The sequence below is a fragment of the Sander vitreus genome, chromosome 18 (assembly GCF_031162955.1).
Source record: "Sander vitreus isolate 19-12246 chromosome 18, sanVit1, whole genome shotgun sequence".
Taxonomy (NCBI): domain Eukaryota; kingdom Metazoa; phylum Chordata; class Actinopteri; order Perciformes; family Percidae; genus Sander; species Sander vitreus.
The window spans coordinates 26,386,449-26,407,198 of NC_135872.1; the positions used below are offsets into that span (position 1 = coordinate 26,386,449).

Below are 20,750 nucleotides of genomic sequence, written 5' to 3' on the forward strand. Positions count from 1 at the left end.
GACTGGTATCATTTGTTAGCGTTGTCGTCATCGTGGAAGGATTTCACGTTTAAAAGGTTCAACTACAAGTTTACAAGCACAAAATTTTATTCAACGTTATCCATGTGTCACTTCAATGCATATTAACTTCATTGCGGGATATGTAACAAATCCACTGTTTTTTTTTAACAGCGGTGACTGCATAATTAACCTCAACAAGGATACATTAAAATAGAAAGTGCCATTAAAGTCATGTTGAATCACAAACTTAATAAAATGAAAGGAATGTAAAAATACTCAAAGTTCAAAGGCAGCAAATACAATCAAAGGAAAATTAGGAACACGTCAAAAATGAGCATATTTTTCAGTCACAGCCAGAGGGGGAAGGGAGATTAGATCTTAACTGGAAAGAAATGTTTCATGGGTGATATTCTGATCAAAAATATTACAATATTATTACATCTACGGAGTGTCATTTATATCCACAAAACATCTGTCCAAAAGCAACTGAAAAGGACCCAGCAGAACAATATTAGAATAAGGGGGTCAAATACAAATCATTTTACATTATATTGATAAACTCCCTTAAAACATCCCTGATCAAACTGGATTAGCAGCTCTGTTTCCAGATAACTTAGATGTATCAGTCAGTCAAAACATGTGCAGTGTGGTGGTTGTAAAATAAAAAATTGAAATAAAACCAAAGCCATCTACATGACTGGAAACCACTACAGCGAAGTGAAAATTATTTTTGTAATTATGGAACTGATCCGTTAAGTTAGCATGTTAAATTAAGAATATGGTGCTAAAAAACCAAATGTACTTGCTGATTATTAGTAAAAACATTAAAAGGTATAATATGCAATGCTTGCCTAGAATTTTACCAACAGAAAAGTAATCTCTCTTAATCATCAGTTCTGACCCATTAGAAGCGTGGTGGCGTCTGTATCTGCAGAGACTCGGCCTGGATTTTCTCTTTTTTCTTACTTTGGCGTGTCGGGACGCTTCTGGGTGTGTGACCCCAATAACGGCATTCTCATTTCCAACCATCGTTTGCCCCTCGTGTCTCATACCGGTGCCCAAGTTTAAAGGTGCTCTAAGCGATGTTGGTGGACGTCGCTTCTTGTTGACGTTCAAAGTATTGTCAAACAAAACGGAGGCGCTAGCTCGCCCATCCCGAACACCGTTTGGTGGTGCAGGTTGGCGCAGTTTGTTTTTGTTGCAGTTTGTGGAGCCCGGGCTGCCTACAGAGACTTCATTTTTTTTCGTTCAGGGGACAGGCAGCTCGCTGATAGAGATGTTTACTGTATGTGACAAAAAATGTGTGACATCGCTTAGAGCACCTATAACTGTGTGTTTGTTTATGCTTTAGGACATAACCGATGTGAGACACAGAGAAGAGCATTTTATTCCCGATTACTGCTTTGGTCGCTCCCTCTCTTCATTCACTCTCTAGCTCGCTCAACCCCTGCTGTGGTCTCTCTTCTCTGTATGTCTGGCCCCTACATATTATACCTTTAAAATATACCATATACATTAACATATATACTACTTAAAGCAATATTGACTCAAGCAATGTTAAAGAAAATAAATATACAATAATATCAATAAACTCCATTTCACAGTGACAGTATGCAGATATCCACCAATGAAGGAAAAGCAAATGTGCCATTTGTGGTGCACATCTGATTGGATGGACACGGATTGGCGTCCTGACTAGCCAATCAGTGCCATCGGCTTAGTGGCTTCATCTGCTCGATCTCAGGAACAAAGAATTTCAGGTTTTTCTGTCAGTTAAGACTCGAAGCTGAGCCTCCAGTTTAGTCGTTTCATCCTTGGGAATAAAGAAAAGGCAAAAGTAGAAAATGCACATGATTGTGTAATATGCACTTAGTATTAATACATTTTTGGGTGAATATTACGAAGCAGGTAGAGTGAAGTGTGCTCTTACATAATTAGAGTTTGTGGGCATCTTCAGAGCCAGCTCAGTCCAGTTTGTGGCCTCAGAGATGTTTCCTAGCATCTTGTGACACTAACAGTTCAATGAGAACATGATTAGGGTTATGTTCCTCACAATTACATTTTATTTATAGCAAATCATAAGAGTTATCTTAAGACACTTTACAGATAGAGAGTATATATATATATATATATATATATATATATATATATATATATATATATATATATATATATATATATATATATATACCTTCCAAGCGTTTGTTGTTGTAACACTCATTTTGGCCACAAAAGGCTGAACTACCCTTGTTGGTAGCCGCTAGATTGCAGCCAACACGCACGTCAACGTCAACACGGGCATACAGCGCAGGCGTCAACATTCAACAGACATTTGAAACCTGCTACAACGCAACACTGGGATTGTAACTGCAGACGAAGACTGACCGTAACAGAGTATAGAGCCCCATCCTACCGTGAAAAATCACCAACGAAGGCTTCTAAACCCCCAGACGACACAATCGACGACGTTCCAACAGGAACTATTCACGTCGGCAAACCAGTATTACAGGTTTCCCTGGCATTAGCATGTAGCTACATGTAGCAATGAATGTTAAATAGAAACACTGCAGTAAAGTCTGTTGAAAGGTGATGAAGTATTTAGCGCGTGCGCAGTCTGTCCGTGTTGACGTCCACACGTGTATCGGGCGCGATAACCCCGATGTGGTCAAGTCCCTCCATTGTGTCATCTATCAAACGACTCTGTGGGATCATCGGAGTGTTTACCTGTGCAATGTAAAGTCTCACTGTCTTGGAGAAACCTGGACTGAGTTCCTCTGCCTGGAAAACCGTACACGAGACAAATATTTCATTAATGGAACAGTCGCTTTTACAATCACATGTCAAAGTTAATCATTTATACCAAAAGGAAAAGCCCACTGGACACTCTCGTCTAAAGGTGGAGGACCTACGGAAAACGACACCAAGTTCCCCCTCCTCATTTTTCTCAAAGCATTGTGGGTGAGGGGCTCTAAGGTTATTGGGGGTTTTACAACATGTACTACTTCACCGCAACATCCCTGGTTTGAGTCCAGCCAGGAAACCTTTGTTGTTTGTCATCATCCCTGCTCTCTCCCTGAGTTTTCTGTGTCTTTACACTGTTCTACAATCAATAAGCAGGGCAGATGGGTGAGTGAAGCAGCAGAAATCTCTCTAGACATCTACACAGAGCATGTGAGCGCAGTGGACCGGTGAGAACTTCCGCTCCACAAAAGGCTGCGCTACATTTACCAGACAAACGCAATGCCCGGAGCGCCGCCAGTGAAAGGTTTACCGGATGACAGCCTCTGGTCGCATGAAGGGAAGGCGGGCGCCATTTATCTGCATGTACTGCCCACGCTGCAGTAACACGGGAGACTAGTCCATACCGACGACGGTTCACTTACGGGTGTTTCCGCGCCGCCCGGAAATTCTGCCGGATGTCCCTCACCTTCTGCTGTCTTTGAGTTCACTTTAAAACTACTTTAACCAGAACCTCCGAGCAATGTTACAGGCTGAAAATGGCAACTTTTAAGGACAATCTGGATCGTGCAACAAGGCAGGCCTGCTTGGTTCGGTCGGGGAATGATTGTCAAGATTTACAAAGAATACGGTTCGGCCATTCCTCTCTGACTGGGACGTTGTGACGATTTGCCTTGGACAAAATACGCCCGGGGATACACTGGTAAGAGCGAATGACGTTTAACCATGTATCCAGCTGATTTATATAGCTCACGTTACTGTATTGTGTAAACAGTTCATTTAATATTGTATGTGGCGTTTTCTTTTGCGGGGTGCAAATGTCCCACCTAAACAAATTCCTTCATGAAACTATTTTGAAGATCCACACTCGTTGCGTCCAGAGCTTAGGGCCACCCACGACGATCGTGATTGGTTTAAAGAAACGGAAACGAACCCCTGACCGTTAATTCTCCTACGCAGGAACGTCGTGTGGTGTAGCCAGACCTTCCTTCCCAGCGCTGTGGCCATAGGTCTGGCAGCGCGAGACTACACAGAGACGGGCTCGGGCATGCTTTGAACTCACGGTGTCAGCGGTACTGGGGAGAAATTGGGAGTGGGATGGAGCGGGAGATAAGGAGACGCGCCAACATAGAGAAGAAATCCGCTCCGCGACCCATCCAAAAATCCTCCCGCTTCCCGTTCATTCGTGCGCCGCTCACGTGCTCTACATCTACAGTACTCTATTACCTTGAGGAAGTTCTCAAGCGCGTCATGCAGTGTGGAGGTGGGGGGGCTCTGGTAGAGGGCAGCCGCTGCCTTTTGTTCCAACCAGTCCAGAGTGGCTACCTGCAGAGACACAGACACACGGCTGTCACAAAAACCTTTAAACTCCCATAGTCACGTCTTGAATGAAGTACGAGCGTACTTGATGTGGTTGCCGTTCACAGTGTTGATAGTTTGACGTTTGATAAAGTGTGCTTCTGATAAGACCAGAGTTAACAGTAACTTCAAAAATACAGCCCCCCTTCTCTCACCTCATAGCACCATCTGCCAAGCAGGTAGAAACACATGGGGTCATCATCTCTGAGGGCGAGTGCACGATCCAGATGCTCCTGATCGGGGAAACAAAAAGTCACATGCGGTGCACAACTCTCAGGATTAAAGTAAACTGTACTTCAAACAAAACAATAGCTAAATAACCAAAATGTGTGCCTGTGTTTACCTTTAATATATGGCTGCTCTTCAGTTTGCTATGCATGCTATCATGCTGGGAGGTCAGTTCTGTCAGCACAGCAAACCTGGAGCCAAAAACGGCGCATAATTGCGACATTAAAAACACAACCGAATCTCGTCACCGGTAGCAGCGATATCTATACAGAGTTGAAATGTTAGGTAGAGGTTCACCATCTTACCATTTGTGACACTCAGCATTCAGGCCGTTCTTCTTCAGGGCCAACTCGGCCTCCTCTCGACCTGCAACAACAGCTCACAGCTCAATGACAAAAAACTACACAGACACACACAGCTGATTTCAGTTGACCTGGCTGATTAGACCTCTGCTTAAGTTGAAGTGGGCCAGAACTTCGATGGGAACTTAAACGTGGGGTATACTCTCCGCAGCCGACCTGTCGAGCGCCAGTGTGACGTCATGGGAGCGCCGTAACCGTTTATACTCACGCGTGGTTGCAGTCTTCTCCTGAACAGAGGTGGCGCTAACGAGGAACGGCTACCGACTTTGCTCTTTCTACGGACTAGAAGAAGAAGAAAAAGATAAACAACGGCAGAACTGGCAGCAGCGTTGACGCCAATGCTTCGATTTGATTCGATGACCCACTTGGTGGGATCAAGCCTTTCATTCACCATAAAAGAACTCATCTTAACCCAGGAAGTTTACAAAAGAGACTTGCAGTCACTCTGAGAGTCCTGGCATCCTCTCGAGCTCGTTCATGCTTCCCGTTTCCGCTTTGTCGCGCGCCGCTCTGGACGCGCACTCAAAATCCTGGCGCCAGACTGTAAAACGGCCATTATTAGGTCACAGATCTTTTCTACCAATAAGAATGGTAAAGCTGTCATTTGTCCCGCCCTAACTGGTGCAACAAAGCTAACCGGAGACTCAGGAAGATGTCAATCAGTCTATACGCACCCACACAGTCCCTGGGAGAGGTCCAATCAGCAGGGCTGTAACGATATGCAATATGAAACCGAAAGCGTGACGCTCAGATCCACGAACCTGAGTGAGTGAGAAGGAAGAATCGCGACACACCCCTTCCAACTCCCAGAGTTATCCTTCCCGTCCAGATCACAAGATCATATCGCAAGTTGCGTTTTAAGCTCCTCTTTTTCTGCTTGTGGAGAGCTACGCGACACATGAAACTATATTGATGAGGACCGGCGAGTTAAAATCAACCGTCCGAGAGTATAGCAGGCAGACCCAAAGCTGACAACCTGCAGGTGGAGGCGCTGGAGACAGACAGCTACAGTTTATTGGAAAATAGCATTGTGGACAGTTAAGCTGATGAATTCAGTGTTCATCAGACCCCAGATGAGACAAGAAGCTAACGTTGGCGAACGCTGCGGCGACGGCCCCTCTGCCTCCCCGCTGCAGGAGACGCTGTATTCCTCCGACACGCTGTATTAACGTTACGGTTTTAAAACCGTTTTCCAGGTTAGTGGGGGTGCATACCGCTCAAAACCAACATGAAAAATGTAGCTAGTAATGTTCACTCTGTCTTTGTTGTTAAACTGTGTGTAAACTGAGCGGTGACGTTAAATCACCGGTTTCAGGTAACGGCACCCTACGGTACAGTCTATTTGCTGGATGGTTACAAGGTAACGGTTGGTAGCTAATATTAGCAGATAAGCCTGTTGACAGCGTTGTTTATATTTGACGGTCAATGGAGGGAGAGATGGAATGCAGGCAGAAAATGAAGAAACGTAGGTTTTAAAATGTCGGAGCATCACCTTATCTCCCCCCCCCTTCCAAATGTCTTCTCAATTCAAATAAAAAGTTTCGCAAAAATGCAAGTGAGTACAACTTATTTTTAATTTAGGCTTTTTTGACTGGTTCATTCTACCTTTGTTTTACTTTGATTTATTACTCTGAGTCAAGACTTAATATAATAATCATTATATTAGGGGCGAGTGTGTGTGTGTGTGTGTGTGTGTGTGTGTGTCCATTACCTTGTTGTGCGTAGGCCTTCTTCTCTTGTTTATCCTCAGTGGATTCGTACATATCCCTGTATGCCCGAGCCAGTCGCCATAGAAACTCCCTACTGTCTCCATACTGTGGACACAGAACATACACAGTACTTGTGTTGCATGAATAAACTTTATTCTATAATAATATATTAATAATTATTATGAATTAGGGGTGTCAAGATTATCCAAATCCACGATTCTATTCAATGTAGAATCTATTCAATTTCCCCCCCCCCCCAGCACTGACAGCTATGCAACAATAAAAGCCACTAGATGGCAGAAGGGTTCTTTACAACAACAGTTTGAGTTTGTTGGAGTTTACGGGGTGTACCCGAATGCACCATGAAGCCCCATGGTGGGCCAACACACTTTGTTGTGTGTTTTCATATAACTCACCAGGAAGTAGAGCTGGGCAATATATCGATATTATATCGATATCGTGATATGAGACTAGATATCGTCTTAGATTTTGGATATCGTAATATGGCATAAGCGTTGTCTTTTCCTGGTTTTAAAGGCTGCATTACAGTAAAGTGATGTCATTTTCTGAACTTGTAACTGTTCTATTATTTGCCTTTACCCACTTAGTCATTATATCCACATTACTGATCATTATATATCAAAAATCACATTGTGTAAATATTTTGTGAAAGCACCAATAGTCAATATTAAAATATCGTTGCGGTATCGATATCGAGGTATTTGGTTACAAATATTGTGATATTTGATTTTCTCCATATCGCCCAGCCCTACAAGGAAGGCACAACGTTGCTACACCAGTGACTTCAGGGAAGCAGGAGGATTTTCCAGTTCTGTTGTTTCTCCGACTCCAGCAGTGGCCGTGGTGTCTGGAAAAGTGCCGGTAAGCTAATGTTATGCTGTGTCATGAGTTGCATGCTACCGGCCGGTAGGCTACGCTGTTTCTATGTCTCTGTGTGTTGTTGTTTTTTTCTTGACATGCGCAGGTAGGCAGGGCTGGACAGAAAAACCCTGAGAATCGCTGATTCTGCTTTTGATTTCGATGATTGAAATTGAAAGCTCATTTTTGATCACTTTTTAATTTACAATCTAAATCGTGACGCCCCTATTATGATTAGTTTCAGCACTAGTTTACTGTCCCTTACCTCTGCTCTGTTGTCTAGTAGCAGGCGAAAGCCCTCTGCCTTTAAACTGGCGTCTCCTGTGTGGAGGATGTCACTCTGAGCCAGGAGGAGAGCCAGCTCCCCGCTGGGAACTTCAGTCACCAGCTGAAGCCTCCCCTCATCTTCCTCCTCTTCCTCATCCTCCAGCCCTCTCTCCTCCACTTCTTCTTCCTGAGAGTCTTCCTGGCGGATTGTGAGGACAGTGGCACAGCTCCTTTCCTCCTCTTCCTCAGACTCCTGTTCAGGCTCCCGCTCACCCTCCTCTTTGTCTGTGTCACGATCGGTGTAGTCGGACTCAGCGTAGGCCGTCGAGTACCTGGGACATACAGGTTTGTATTTGGTGGTTTAGTAATTTGGAGATTTAAATTAAGTAACCACACTTGGAAATTGGATGATCCTTGGAAAAGGATTTTTCTTTTAGCAGTGGGGGCAGGTCTGTCCGAACAACAACCCCCCCACACCGCCAAATGTTTTACGTATGAAATGGAACTGACACTTCGCTGCAACACAAACATATATATTTATTCACACACAATGAGGCATATTTTCAGTTGTATTTTTTGAGGAACTATAGGGCACTTAACATCTACAACAGGTCTACACTTAGAACGGACCTACCGCGGTGACGTTTTGGTGGAGCTGTTCGTTTAATAGTCGACTCTGATGAAAGCGAACGTTTTGACGATAAACTACATCAACACAACAGTACATGGAGTTTCGTACAGCCCTATTTCTGATACCGTGGTGGCAGAAATTTTGCCGTGGTGGGCCGCCACTACAAAATCCACATAGAGGAAACCCTGTGACTGTCAGTCAGTTACTTAGTATTAGCCACACTGGGCACTATTTAACAGCCTGTTAAATAGTTGTTTTAGAGATTAACAGGAATTAGCTAATGAAGCTTGTTAAAAAGCCTTCAAAGAAACAGTTGTATGAAACCTGGATCTCAACCTGACCTGGTCCTGCACAAGATTACTACATGACTCACAGGCCATTACTCCAGAACTCTTTACCAGAGGATAAGGATTTTTGCCACCCAATCTGCCCCACAAACCAAACACACTAACAACAAAAAACAAAACAAAGCTGCATTGAACATTATTTTTCAAGTTACATGGTTCAAATGCCTAGCCTGGTCCTATGGCCTCTCTCCATTGACAAGTGTTAACTTCCTTGAAGGCGGGTACTCTGTTGAAGTTTAAAACTAGTGGATCTGCCCAGAGCCACTCTGGATCTGCCATAACCAATCGCTAACGTTTGGTCGTGACGTATGTCATGCGCATGTGCAACAAGAGGGGAGACCGACAACTATCGGCTTATATTTAGCATTAGCGTCGCTAGCGTTAGCCTTAGCCAACTCCTTCACCACTAACGGAGCGAGCTGGAAAATCAAACTGTTCCTGAACCCCGTGGGGAGGAGGGCCGCAACATCATGGCCACCAACACAACTCAGCAAATATTTTTCTTGCTCGGGCTTTAACTTCTGGATATTCGGCAGCGTTGCAACCACAACGGACCGAATGGCTTCGCTTGCATCTTTCTAGTGCACGTCCTAACGTCATCGTTCTCAGCCACTCCCTCTGTTCGCTGATTGAACCGCCAAATATTTGGCCAGAGAAAACCCAAGAATATACCGCAAACCCAGACGGAGTACTGAAGGGAAATGAAAATTGAGCGGAAGTACGTAGGAGGGCGGAGCCAGGCTATCAAATGACTATGAAACGGAGCAAAAAGGTACGAGTATTGAACAAAAAAATTAATGCAGTTTTGAAAAAAACACTGCTCAACAATCATATACATTATGTAATACATGAGATCACCAGAAATACAATGTAAACAGTACACCCAATCATTAAGTGAGCGTACTGCTTTTTAACGACATACCCTCCTTCGCTGGTCGTTTCATACGTGCTGGCCACGCCCTGGCTGGCAGTGAAGTAGATGGAGCTGGAGCCGGTGGAGTCATTGCGTTCCCTGTGGACGAAATGGCGCCGCCGACGTACCCGCTGACTGTCCTCCACTCCCTTTCTGAACGTGGGGGAGGAGGATAACACGTTCACATCAGTCAAACAACACCGACAACCTCCATGTGGGGAGCCAGCCCCACTCTGGTGTATTACCCCATTATTATAACATTATGTTCTGCTTTCAGTCAAAGACTTTAAGGCACTCCTACAGACATATTATGACAAATATGGTCACTTGTTTAAGAATCTGTGTATTGATATTGATGGTTGTATTATATCGGAAAGCTCAAGCATAAAAACCTTTGGTGTGTGATCTCACACCAAGGCTATTACCAAGACAGCATTTTTCCATCTCAGTGACATTGCAAAAATTCGACCAATCTTATCATTTCATGATGCTCAAACTGTAATCCATGCATTTATGTCCTCCCGACTTGATTACTGCAATGTCCATTTTTCTGGTCTTCCAAATTGTGCCACTAGAGGGCTTCAACTTGCTCAGAACACTGCAGCCAGAATCCTGACAAAAACTAGGAAATATGATCACATAACACCCGTTGTGGCCTCTCTTCACTGGCTCCCAGTACAAGCTAGAGCTGATTTTGAGGTCATATAATGCCCTGTATGGACTAGCACCACCTTATTTATCTTATTACACCATATACACCGGCACGCACTCTCCGCTCCCTTGATGCTGGTCTCCTGGTCATTCCCCTAGTAAACAATTACTCAATTGGTTATAGAGCATTCTCCTACCCTGCCCCTCATCTGTGGAATGGCCTCCCACCACATGTTACAGAAGCTCACTCAGGTGAGATTTTTAATCTAGATTGAAAACCCACCTCTACTCATTATACTATAGCAAACCATTTGTTGCTGTCTGTTATTTCTGTGTTCCTTTAATTGTAAAGTGCACTGAGACCATGTTTAATGGTGATTTTACACTTTACGCTTAACTGCGACTCAGCTTGTTAAGTCTCCATAGGCTGGTTTTAGAGCGTAAGGGACGTCACCTGTTTCAACAGCCAATAGCGAAGTCAGCTTGTAAAGTCAGCTACAAACTATAGAAACAAAATGACCCATACTCCATTTTATTTCTATGTTACAAACTGGTTAAAATTGAATTTTCTCTGTTAAACCATTTGCATCCAAACTGCTGTTTTAGGATTTCTGTCTTTCATGTGGTAATCATAAAAGCTGAGTTGACCTTGCAAAGAGTACAGGATGCATCCTGAGGGCAGAGCGCATGATGTGGAGGAGATGCCGGGCCTGACCAGACATAAGGAGAATAGCTACTGATTGCATGAACCGAATAACTAACTTGACTCCCAACTCCTTTAAAAAGACACTGTTGTGAACACATCTTAAGTCTTTTTTCTGTACTTGCTGTAAGTGCTGTAAACTGACTCTTACTTGCTGCAAGTAAACAATATTTTAAGAGAACTCCAGTGATTTTGTCCATTCTTTGATAAATAATTATCCTAAGGGACAGTTTGTTATTTATTTCAGGGGCCACTGGAGGAGTTTTGGGATCTTTAATCAAAATAGACCTGACCCTCCCTTCACCAGCAATACATTTTGGATGACCCTCCAAAATGATATGGAAAAAAGGGATGACCCTCCCCAACAATGTATTGATGCCTTCTGTACTAGTTTGCGCTTGGCAAAGATATATAGATAGCCATTGTTTTTTTACAGCCATGACTTACGTGATAAAATCTATATAATCTATTGATTATATATATATATATATAAATAAATAAATAATATTTCATTATATCTTTTAATGGGACAACACTGAAGAAATTACACTTTGCTACAATGTAAAGTATTGTGCATGGCATGGTTTTATGTCGGTTAGCCTAATAGCTGGTTTGATTTGCATTGAGAGATGATCTTATGGAAAGTACCCCATGCAAATCTCTAGGTATGGTGAAGGGCATGTGATGATGTGGGGCTATTTTAATTCCAAAGGCCAAGGGAACTTTATCAGGATGCATAGTATCCTGCATCCATGAAATAACTGGCCTTTAAAAATAAATATCTGCCTGCCTCTATAGGAATTTAACACAGGGGTGTACTCACTTTTGTTGCCAGCGGTTTAGACATTAATGGCTGTGTGTTGAGTTATGTGTTTGAGGGGACAGCACATTTACACTGTTATACAAGCTGTACACTTAATACTTTACATTGTAGCAAAGTGTAATTTCTTCAGTGTTGTCCCATTAAAAGATATAATGAAATATTTACTAAAATGTGAGGGGTGTACTCACTTTTGTGAGATACTGTGTACATACACACACACACATACATATATATATATATATATATATACACACACACACATATATATACACACACACATATATATATATATATACACACACACACACACATATATATACACACATATATATATATATATATATATATACACACACACATACACATATATATACATACATATACATATATATATGTGTGTGTCAATCACTGCTCATGCACACGCATTCATTCTCCCTTGTGGGGGGAGGGGCTTAGGAGACAGTTTTGGGCTTTAGCAGAAAGGGGGAAGGAAGGACTGAGAAGTTGTTGATGTTTTGAATTTTTTGGTCCTGGATCTTCGTAATCCTACCCACAGCACCTTTAATGATAATGGCTGGCTGCTGGCTAACTGTCGATGTGTCGTGTCCTCGGTGCTGTTGGCGGCTCTCATCCCGACTGAAGTTCCTTAGCGGCGGGGAGTGAGGCAGAAAAACCAGGGTGGGATAGCTGGCTAAATTAGCAGTAGATTTGTCTGCTATCTACGGCTAACGTTTACGCTAGCTGGCCAACGTAATCGTGGGTTAGCCTAGTGCTGTCTTTACCTTGATCAAAACAATTATACTTAAAATAACTTCATGAACGTGTTGAACCATGTTGTAACCTTATAACGTTCCCCATCCAGCATTAGCATGAGCTAACGCTAACATAATTGTCAACGTAGCACATAACGTTAAGCTGCATCAATCGTTATTGAAATGTATCAATGAATAAGATCTCTGCTGTATTACTGTGTTGTAAGTGGCATGACAACATTGTGCTGTGTGACAGAAAGCAAGCTGTATTATTATTCTTTCCGTGACATTGTATGATTTACAATTACTCTCGAACGTATCATCTGGGTTCCCGTGTTTTGACTGAAGTTAGAGGAACTAGAGGGGTCAAAGGTTTTATGACGCCACTGACAGGCGACTAAATGAAATGTCCCGTGTCATTAAAATAAACTAACAAATTTCTCTGGGTTTGAACATTGTTGGAAACATTTGGGATAGCGTAAGTACACAACTCAACAAAATATATAACATAGGTACAGTCGTTAGACATTTTAATGCAGAAATGTTACCTATTGTACCTTTAAGTTAAATATGTGTGTTAAAACTTCACCAGGGGAAACTGACTTCACCTTCAGAGGCTCGGGGGCAGCTCAGTCACTCCAGTCTTTGCCGGGATGCAAGGCCACCACAGCAGACTCGCTGTGTGCGAGCCAGACTGTGCGAACGCCACTTTGCACGTTTGATGCAAGGACGTGGCTACGTATTTGAGGGGCAGGGGCCTAAGATTTACAATTATTCCCTTTTGGTCAATTTATTGTTTGTTTCAATGCTTTGAGAAGCTTGTGGACATAGTGGCGGCTTGTTTTTGGAAGACCAAAGTTAGGGGGGGGCAGCTGGGGGCAAGACTCTACAGTGGGGTGGGCAGCTGCCCCCCTGTACATCCGCCACTGAATTGGTGTCATCCTCAAAAAGGCTCAGTAGGGCAGATGCTATACCGTTCACAACTGTGACTCACTTGACATCCTGGATAATCTGCTGGGCGATGTCCTGCAGGCCGCCCCTCAGCTCAGCCACCTCTGAGCGCAGTGAGGCCACGCAGGTCAGCACATCGTCCAGCTGGTTCCTAAACTCTAGCTGTTGTTCCGGAGACAGGCCCTGCACCACTGCCTCCACCGCTGCCAGAGCCTGCTGCTGGGCCTCCGCCTCTGGAGGAGATGGGGAGACACAACATATTAGATGTGAGTTTGCGCTTGTAATTTAATCAAGTCTTCCCCGACCCCTAACCCTTCTCCCACCCTCAAAACATGAACATGCATCCCTCTGTCTATTTTCTTCTGCTTATCCAGGTAGTGATGGCAGAAGGCTAAGATCCCTAGTGGCCCACACGTTCTTCTCCCTACCCAATTCCTCCAAATCCTCCTGGGAGACTGAGGCGTGAGCCCCTGGTTTACTACCAGCTGTGGTTGGCCCCAATGCATTTAGGTTAAAAAAAACAACCTCTTACATGCCACATTCTATGAAGTTGCCATGTTTTATTTTATTTTTATTGGTTTATTTGATAGGGACCATGCATATTTATGAACGATGTTGTATAAAAAAAAAAACACCATGTAAATATGCCAGAATTAGTAAAAAATAAATACTTTTCATCTGCAGTCCCTAGGCAGGTGACATAGGACTAACATAAAGACAGCCAGCAGTCATACAGCATTCATTCACTATAAATTAAAAAGGTACACATAATCGTAACATATATATTGACAAAACAAACAAAAATACATGATTGACTATACTTAATTTAACAGTGAAAGTGTATGGGTGATGAAATGTGACAGTTAAAAGTGAGTGCATCTCTGTTTTTCTAGGAGCCACTGTTTAAAGTGAGTTTTAAAAGGTGTTGAATGTAGGACACTCTCTTATTGGGAGAGGCAAGCTATTCCAGAGTTTACCTCCTATTATTGACAATACGTTTGGTCCAGAAGTGGTGCGTCTAAATGGTATCACAGAGTCCCCTTTTACAAAGGCCCGTGTACTACCTCCGCTCCGTGGTACAGATGATTCATCAGCATACATCCCATGAAAAGGTACTTATGAAAGAACCATTTATGCAGTTGGAAACAAACATATCTTGCAAACACACAAGACAAGCTCGGGTTAGTGCCAGGCAGAGTAGAGCCAACCCACCCTGTGCATCCATGGCATCCCGCAGCAGCACGGCTTTATCCTCCCCGTCAAACAGCCGAGAAGCTGGCCGGGCCTCCAGCACCAGTCTCTGGGATCTTCTCCTAACGATCTCCTTGTAAATTATGAAGGCAATCAAGCCACAACCGGCTGTAGCTCCGACAGCAAGCCCGATTAACCCGTTCCTCCCGAGCGGCGTGTTCATTTCTCCACACTCCGCAGACGCAGGTCGTTTATAACTAGCGTTAACGTTAGTTAGCTAACTCACAATTGCCGCTTTCATTTGTCACCAACCATGATTGTCTGTAATGTATCTCAGGACGCCAACGACATGACTTCACCCTCTTGACGTAAATTATTTTAGTTCCGAAAAAATGTGTTGACACGGGGCACGCTCACTGCTAGCACGTTAGCCTAATCCCATTAGCCTTTCACTGTTATCGTTTAATAGCTAATGACACTGACAACTTGTTACAAGCTTGAAGCAACTGTTAATATTTTACCTTGAGACCTCACCTAGTTTTATATAGACGACACGTTTTAAAGCTTAACAATAAAATTAAAAAAAACGGTCTGTTTGCATCATATCAAGGTGTGCAAATGTCGGCTAGCTGCAATGATGCTATCAAAATGTAACGTGCACAACGTCATATCGGCAGCACCCATGCAACCATGATGTCAACTAGGCTAGTGCGTGGGAAAATAACTTCCGGTTTCAACTTACAAAATAAAAGTCTCTAAATGCTTGCTTGTGGGAAATATAGTGCGGTCTAGACCTAGGCCTACTCTATCTGTAAAGTGTCTTGAAGAACTCTTGTTATGATGTAATACTATAAATACAATTGAATTGAATATAAAGAAATAGACAGTTGTCTTAATAGAAATAAGAATACAACTGAAAATCTCAATTATGAGATACTTAGTTACAAATATGTTTATATATATATATTACTATATTGACACATGTCAAAATACTTATCTGTGCAATATCATAAATATTTTCTCTATCAATACTGTTTATTCAACCGTTCAGTCAGTTTACTGCTTTTTCTTGCCTTTTCTACTGATATATTATATATTGCATTCTTTACTGATGCTTCTTGTTTTTGCACTACCCCCTTTACTGCTGTAACACTGCAAACTTCCCCATTGTGGGACTAAGTAGGCCTAGTAGACCTATTCATCATGAGCAGTAGGTTATGTCAAAATTATTAGATATTTAGATAAGTCAAAAATGATGACTTACTAAAGGCAAAAAAAATCTAAGTCAAATGTATTTATTATGAAATATTAAGTCAAAGATTTAATAAATGTTGACCTGCCCTAGATCATAAGAGGTAAAACTCCAGCAACATACACAGTATGCAGAACAACTTTATTGTTAGACCAACGCGTTTCAGCTTGTAGCATTCTTTGGGGTCATCATGAAACACAACATCAAGAATATTTAAATCAGGTTTGGTATGGAGCAGAAAGAAAATATAAAAATGAAAAGACAAGCTCTTCAGGGGCCCCAAATGCTCCAGGTTGTTTGTGTGGCAGTTTATTTGTGGTAATTTGATTAATTACAAATGTACCGCTAAAGCTAAATTTAACCCTTATTGGCTATAAGGTGGCTCCTACATTCTTTTATAATCTTGAGACACTGTCTTAAAGGGGCTGAGTATCAAAATCATGCTTTAATACCTTTAATATTGCTGTCGATATTATGCTTACATGGTGCATATTCTTAAAGAAATCTAGTCAAATCAATCCAAAACAACTGGCATGCAGCAAACCTGGGACAAGGTGGCAGCGGCATAGCACAAAATTCTGGGCCCTGTAGAAAGGCATTTTCTATGGGCCCCTCCCCGCATCCACACCTATTCATTCTAGCATCTTTTTGGGCCCTCCTCACATGAGGGCCCTGGGTACTCAGTCCCCTTTTTCGCCCCAGTCTAACGCCCCTGCAAGGTGGAATTGTTAGGTGTTATGTGTTATGCAAAATGTGGAGGGGATTGTGTGTGTGTGTGTGTGTGTGTGTGTGTGTGTGTGTGTGTGTGTGTGTGTGTGTGTGGTCCCTACAGATAATATGTCATCTCTAATATTACCCCCTGGTGGCTTAATCCGTCTCTGGGAATGATTTTACCACCATTTGTTCTGGGATGTTTATGTATGAATAGAAAGCTATATAAGAAAGCTGGGTTGAAGAAAGCTGTGTGCTGATCAATTATTTAAAGGGGCATATAGCTAGCAGTTAATAGAAGGATCCATGTTTTCAGCTGATGTTAAAATTATACTCTTTCTGCATGCGCAAGTTTCTTTCAAGCTGTGATGATCACTTGTCAAGATGTTAAGTACAGCTATTTTTTAACCGTGATGTACTACATATCTGAATACTGACTGACTAGAAGAAATGTCTGCAATGAAATGAGCTAAACGTAAAAAGGCACATGTGTCAGTCTTCTTTTTATGTTGGTCTGTAATCTTCTCTCTTTGGTGTCTAAAAGCCAAGGATCATGTGTCAAGCTGGAATACAGAGCAAGGAGAGTAACTATTAAGTCACAGCTATCAAAATAATAAATACACTTGTCAGTAATTGTTACCAATTCACCAATGTATCTTTGTTAATACAATTATTAAAGGGATACTTCACCGATTTAGCATTAAGCTTTGTATCAGTAGAAACCCGGTAGTATTTTTGAATGACCGTGCTTCCCTCCCTCATGTCCCCCTGAGAAGGGAGATCTCTGTACTGTGGGTCTGGAAAAAAGCCTCAGATGACGCAAAATGATGATTTTTGCGTCATCTGAGGCTTTTTTGCCCAGAGGCTATGGACTAGAGTCCAACTTCCGCATATTTCAAACCCGCCCATAGGGGGTTGGACTCCGGCATTCTCCGAAATTCCACGAAACAAAACGAGTGTCAGCCATCTTGAATCCTCGCGTAGCTTAGTGGCTTCTCAGCATCAAAACTTTAGATAGATAGATTTATTCATCCCGAAGGAAATTTTAGAACAACAATTATGTGCATTCAAACTACTACACACGTGTACCAACGGGATACATTGGTACAGATCGCAGATATGCAGGACACTTTATTACAGACGGAATACTCGACACAGCTTCGCCCGCCTGCTTTGGAGACCAGCGGTGCTGCTCTAAGCCTCTGGCCGATAAAGGGACATCATCAGCGGCGGACGTTGAGCGAGTTTGCGGGTGGAAAACTAACGTTAGCCGGCCATCTGTTCCATCAATCCTGCTTGCAAGTGTCCGCTCATTAAACAACAAACTGGACTACATCCAACTTCAACGAAACTCCCAACAGGAGTTCAGAGACTGCTGTGTTTTTGTTGTTGTGGAAATAATTGCTATGGACTATGCAGCTACCGCTCTGTCGCCGGGTAAGACTAGTGGAGGTGGGCTGTGTTAACACGGACTGCCTGCCGCAGAAATGGGGGTGCTTGTATCCAACTAACTGCTAACTGCTGGTGGAGTTTGTGACTGTTAAATGCCGACCATTCTACATTACACGCAAATTTGTGCGCCAAAGCGCTAATGCTAGTAGCTAGCTAGCTATGTGTTAGCTGAACCTTACGGAGCATATCACGTGTACTAAATGTAGCCTGTTTCGTATGTCGTTTTTTATATAATGTCGTTTTCATATATTTTAATTGTGTAACCAATTGAGCCACGGTGAAAACGTTGTTTTGTGTATATGGTTGAAATGACAATAAAACAGACTAAAGTTGAGTTGACTGTCTCACTGTCTGTCTGTAAACGGTAGGCGTGGCTTGGGGGTAGACGCTAAAGCAGCGAAGCAAGTGCATTCTGGGATTTGGTGTCTTTCATCCACATGAGCCAAAAACACATTTGCTGGCTTTTCTCAGCGTAGAAGACACCAAGTTCTAAAAAATGTAAGTGACAATAAGTGACCCAATTTAAAGATATATTCATCTTTCCAACGGTGAAATATCCCTTTAATGATTGCCCCATATCAAAATCTAATTGGGAGATTTTTGTGAAATGTCATGCTCCCCTTTTATTCTAGTGCCACCCTCAGGACAACAAGGACAAATACAAATATATTTGAGAAGGTTAGGACACCTGTAAAACATGCAGGAAAGACTACATCACCTATACACTGCATGTATCTATATTAGTCTTACTACTATTATAATGTTACTGCTACTACATTGCACATATCTGTACATGTTGTTCATACATTGTTCATATTACACAGCCATATTTATTCTGCTCTTATAAGGTAACTGCTAATACACTGCACATATTTATATTTAATTTATATTACTCTAAACCACCTTCTGTAAACCAACTGTATACTACTGTCTACACTGCAATATATTTCTTGTTCTGTCTATGCACCACCTGTCTATACTTTGTATATTACATTGCACTTGAATCTAATCTAATCTAATCTAATCTAATGCCTGGGAGTGGCTGGGAACCTCTGCTAAGCCATGTTTCTTCTGTGAACCTGACCCAGATATGCAAGATAGAAAATGTTTCTTCATGCTGCAATTAAAGCGTGCCAAGAATGTGTCCAATGGCATAAACAATGTCATTGATGAAGGTGAAATCAGCATGACGGACACCTGCAGGAAGAAAAAGTAAAGCATTGCTACAGGGCTGATTTGCTGTCTTCAAACACTCCATATGAAAGTTCAGCACTTGGTCTTAATCACAACGCACCTCTTAACCATCACAGCAAGTATATATGAATCTTAATGATCACTGACTGACCACGGCTTTGAAGACTAAATCTGTGTTTAATTTATGCCCCGGCCAGAATAAAAATGTTAATTTAGTAAATACATTGGTCAATAAATGGGATTTTTTACCAAACTACCCTAGTTTGGTAGTTGTGCGTATTGTTAAATATGCTGAAATAACACTAAAGCAAATCCAGGGTGAGCTGATTTGGAAAACACTGAGAATGTCAGAACCTTTAAAAAGGGAATCTGTGTGTAACCAACAAAAATTGAATTCTAACAAATTTGTTTGGTAGGTACTCGCCCATGCTAGTAAAACATGGAGTAATATAAACATAATGTAATGCTGAAATGTAGCATGTTTCTTCTTTGGATACTTATTCCTATTGTTTTGGTAGTTTTGACGAAATAATTTCATAGTTTCCACTTAAACTATGTTAGCATTTTGCTCTCTGCTAAATTATCTATATAAGTATAATAATAAAACTACTACTACTATTAATAATAATTTATACTTTTTATTGATCCCCAGTGGGGGAATTACACACTTAAGTACATTTGGTTATAAGAAGTATAAGTTTGGTTTTTGATTCTGTTAACATTGAGTAAATGTTAATTCAACTTAAGCCATTAAAGGTGCCCTGCCACACATATTTCATTACTTTGTGGTAATGTCTGAAGTTCTACCATGGACTCTAACATTTTTTGTGGAAGAAATGCCTTGGTTACCTTGTTTCAAGCCATTCTAGCGTGGCATAGAAAGCCTGCAGGAAGACTCAGCTCGATTTGTGCCAGTTTTAATTAATATTTAACGAGCTAAGCTGGTTGACTCTGATTGGCTAACAGCTAGCCAATGAGAGCCTGGCTATCAGCATCCTTTACCCAGCACAACTGGGCGAGCTCATGAATAGTAATGAGCTCAGGCAACACCACGTCAGACTGACCAGCTTTTGTAATTGGCCCGATTTCTCCACTTATTTCTTTTCAGTGGCTAGAGCTGACAGAGGAGGTAGCAGTTCATTTTCACATTCATGACATAACACAAACACATATGGACCTAACATATTTAAAAAAAAAGTACAAACGGTTTTGTGTGGCAGGGCACTTTTAAAATGTATGATTTAGTCCATTATTCAAGATGGCAGTGATTTTATTATCTGGAGGAACAAAATAAAGGGTTGTTCGCAAACAAGATATTAGCTGCCAATTTACAGACATAGGGCAGATCATTTTGTAAATTTAAAATAACAAGGGCCCTAAAACGGACCCTTGTGGATCACCGGTTTGGTAGCAAATA

At 42.0% G+C, this 20,750-nt stretch overlaps 1 protein-coding gene across 2 annotated transcripts; it reads right to left on the minus strand.

The window, feature by feature from the left end:
- Window positions 1-155: 155 nt before the first annotated feature.
- On the minus strand, window positions 156-15,423 carry rmdn3 (regulator of microtubule dynamics 3). Of its 2 annotated transcripts, XM_078274568.1 has the most exons (12): window positions 14,746-15,422; window positions 13,577-13,766; window positions 9,663-9,806; window positions 7,761-8,094; window positions 6,619-6,721; window positions 4,851-4,911; window positions 4,661-4,736; window positions 4,473-4,550; window positions 4,186-4,284; window positions 2,725-2,778; window positions 1,931-2,011; window positions 156-1,813 (listed from the first exon to the last, which is right to left on the minus strand). In XM_078274568.1, the coding sequence occupies exons 1-12, from the start codon at window positions 14,945-14,947 to the stop codon at window positions 1,757-1,759; spliced, it is 1,479 nt and encodes a 492-aa protein (XP_078130694.1). In that variant the 5' UTR covers window positions 14,948-15,422; the 3' UTR covers window positions 156-1,756. The 2 variants fall into 2 exon arrangements, with proteins under 2 accessions (XP_078130694.1, XP_078130695.1); XM_078274569.1 differs by lacking the exon at window positions 9,663-9,806 and having other exon boundaries at window positions 14,746-15,423.
- Between the last annotated feature and the right edge of the window lie 5,327 nt (window positions 15,424-20,750).

Excerpts from the sequence above, each read along its gene's own strand:
- rmdn3 (XM_078274568.1), bottom strand. The coding sequence starts at position 14,947 with ATGAACACGCCGCTCGGGAGGAACGGGTTAATCGGGCTTGCTGTCGGA. Across the intron at positions 9,807-13,576 it reads CAGATTATCCAGGATGTCAA|AAAGGGAGTGGAGGACAGTC; the intron begins GTGAGTCACAGT and ends CCCCACGTTCAG. Across the intron at positions 4,285-4,472 it reads TTGGCAGATGGTGCTATGAG|GTAGCCACTCTGGACTGGTT; the intron begins GTGAGAGAAGGG and ends GTGTCTCTGCAG.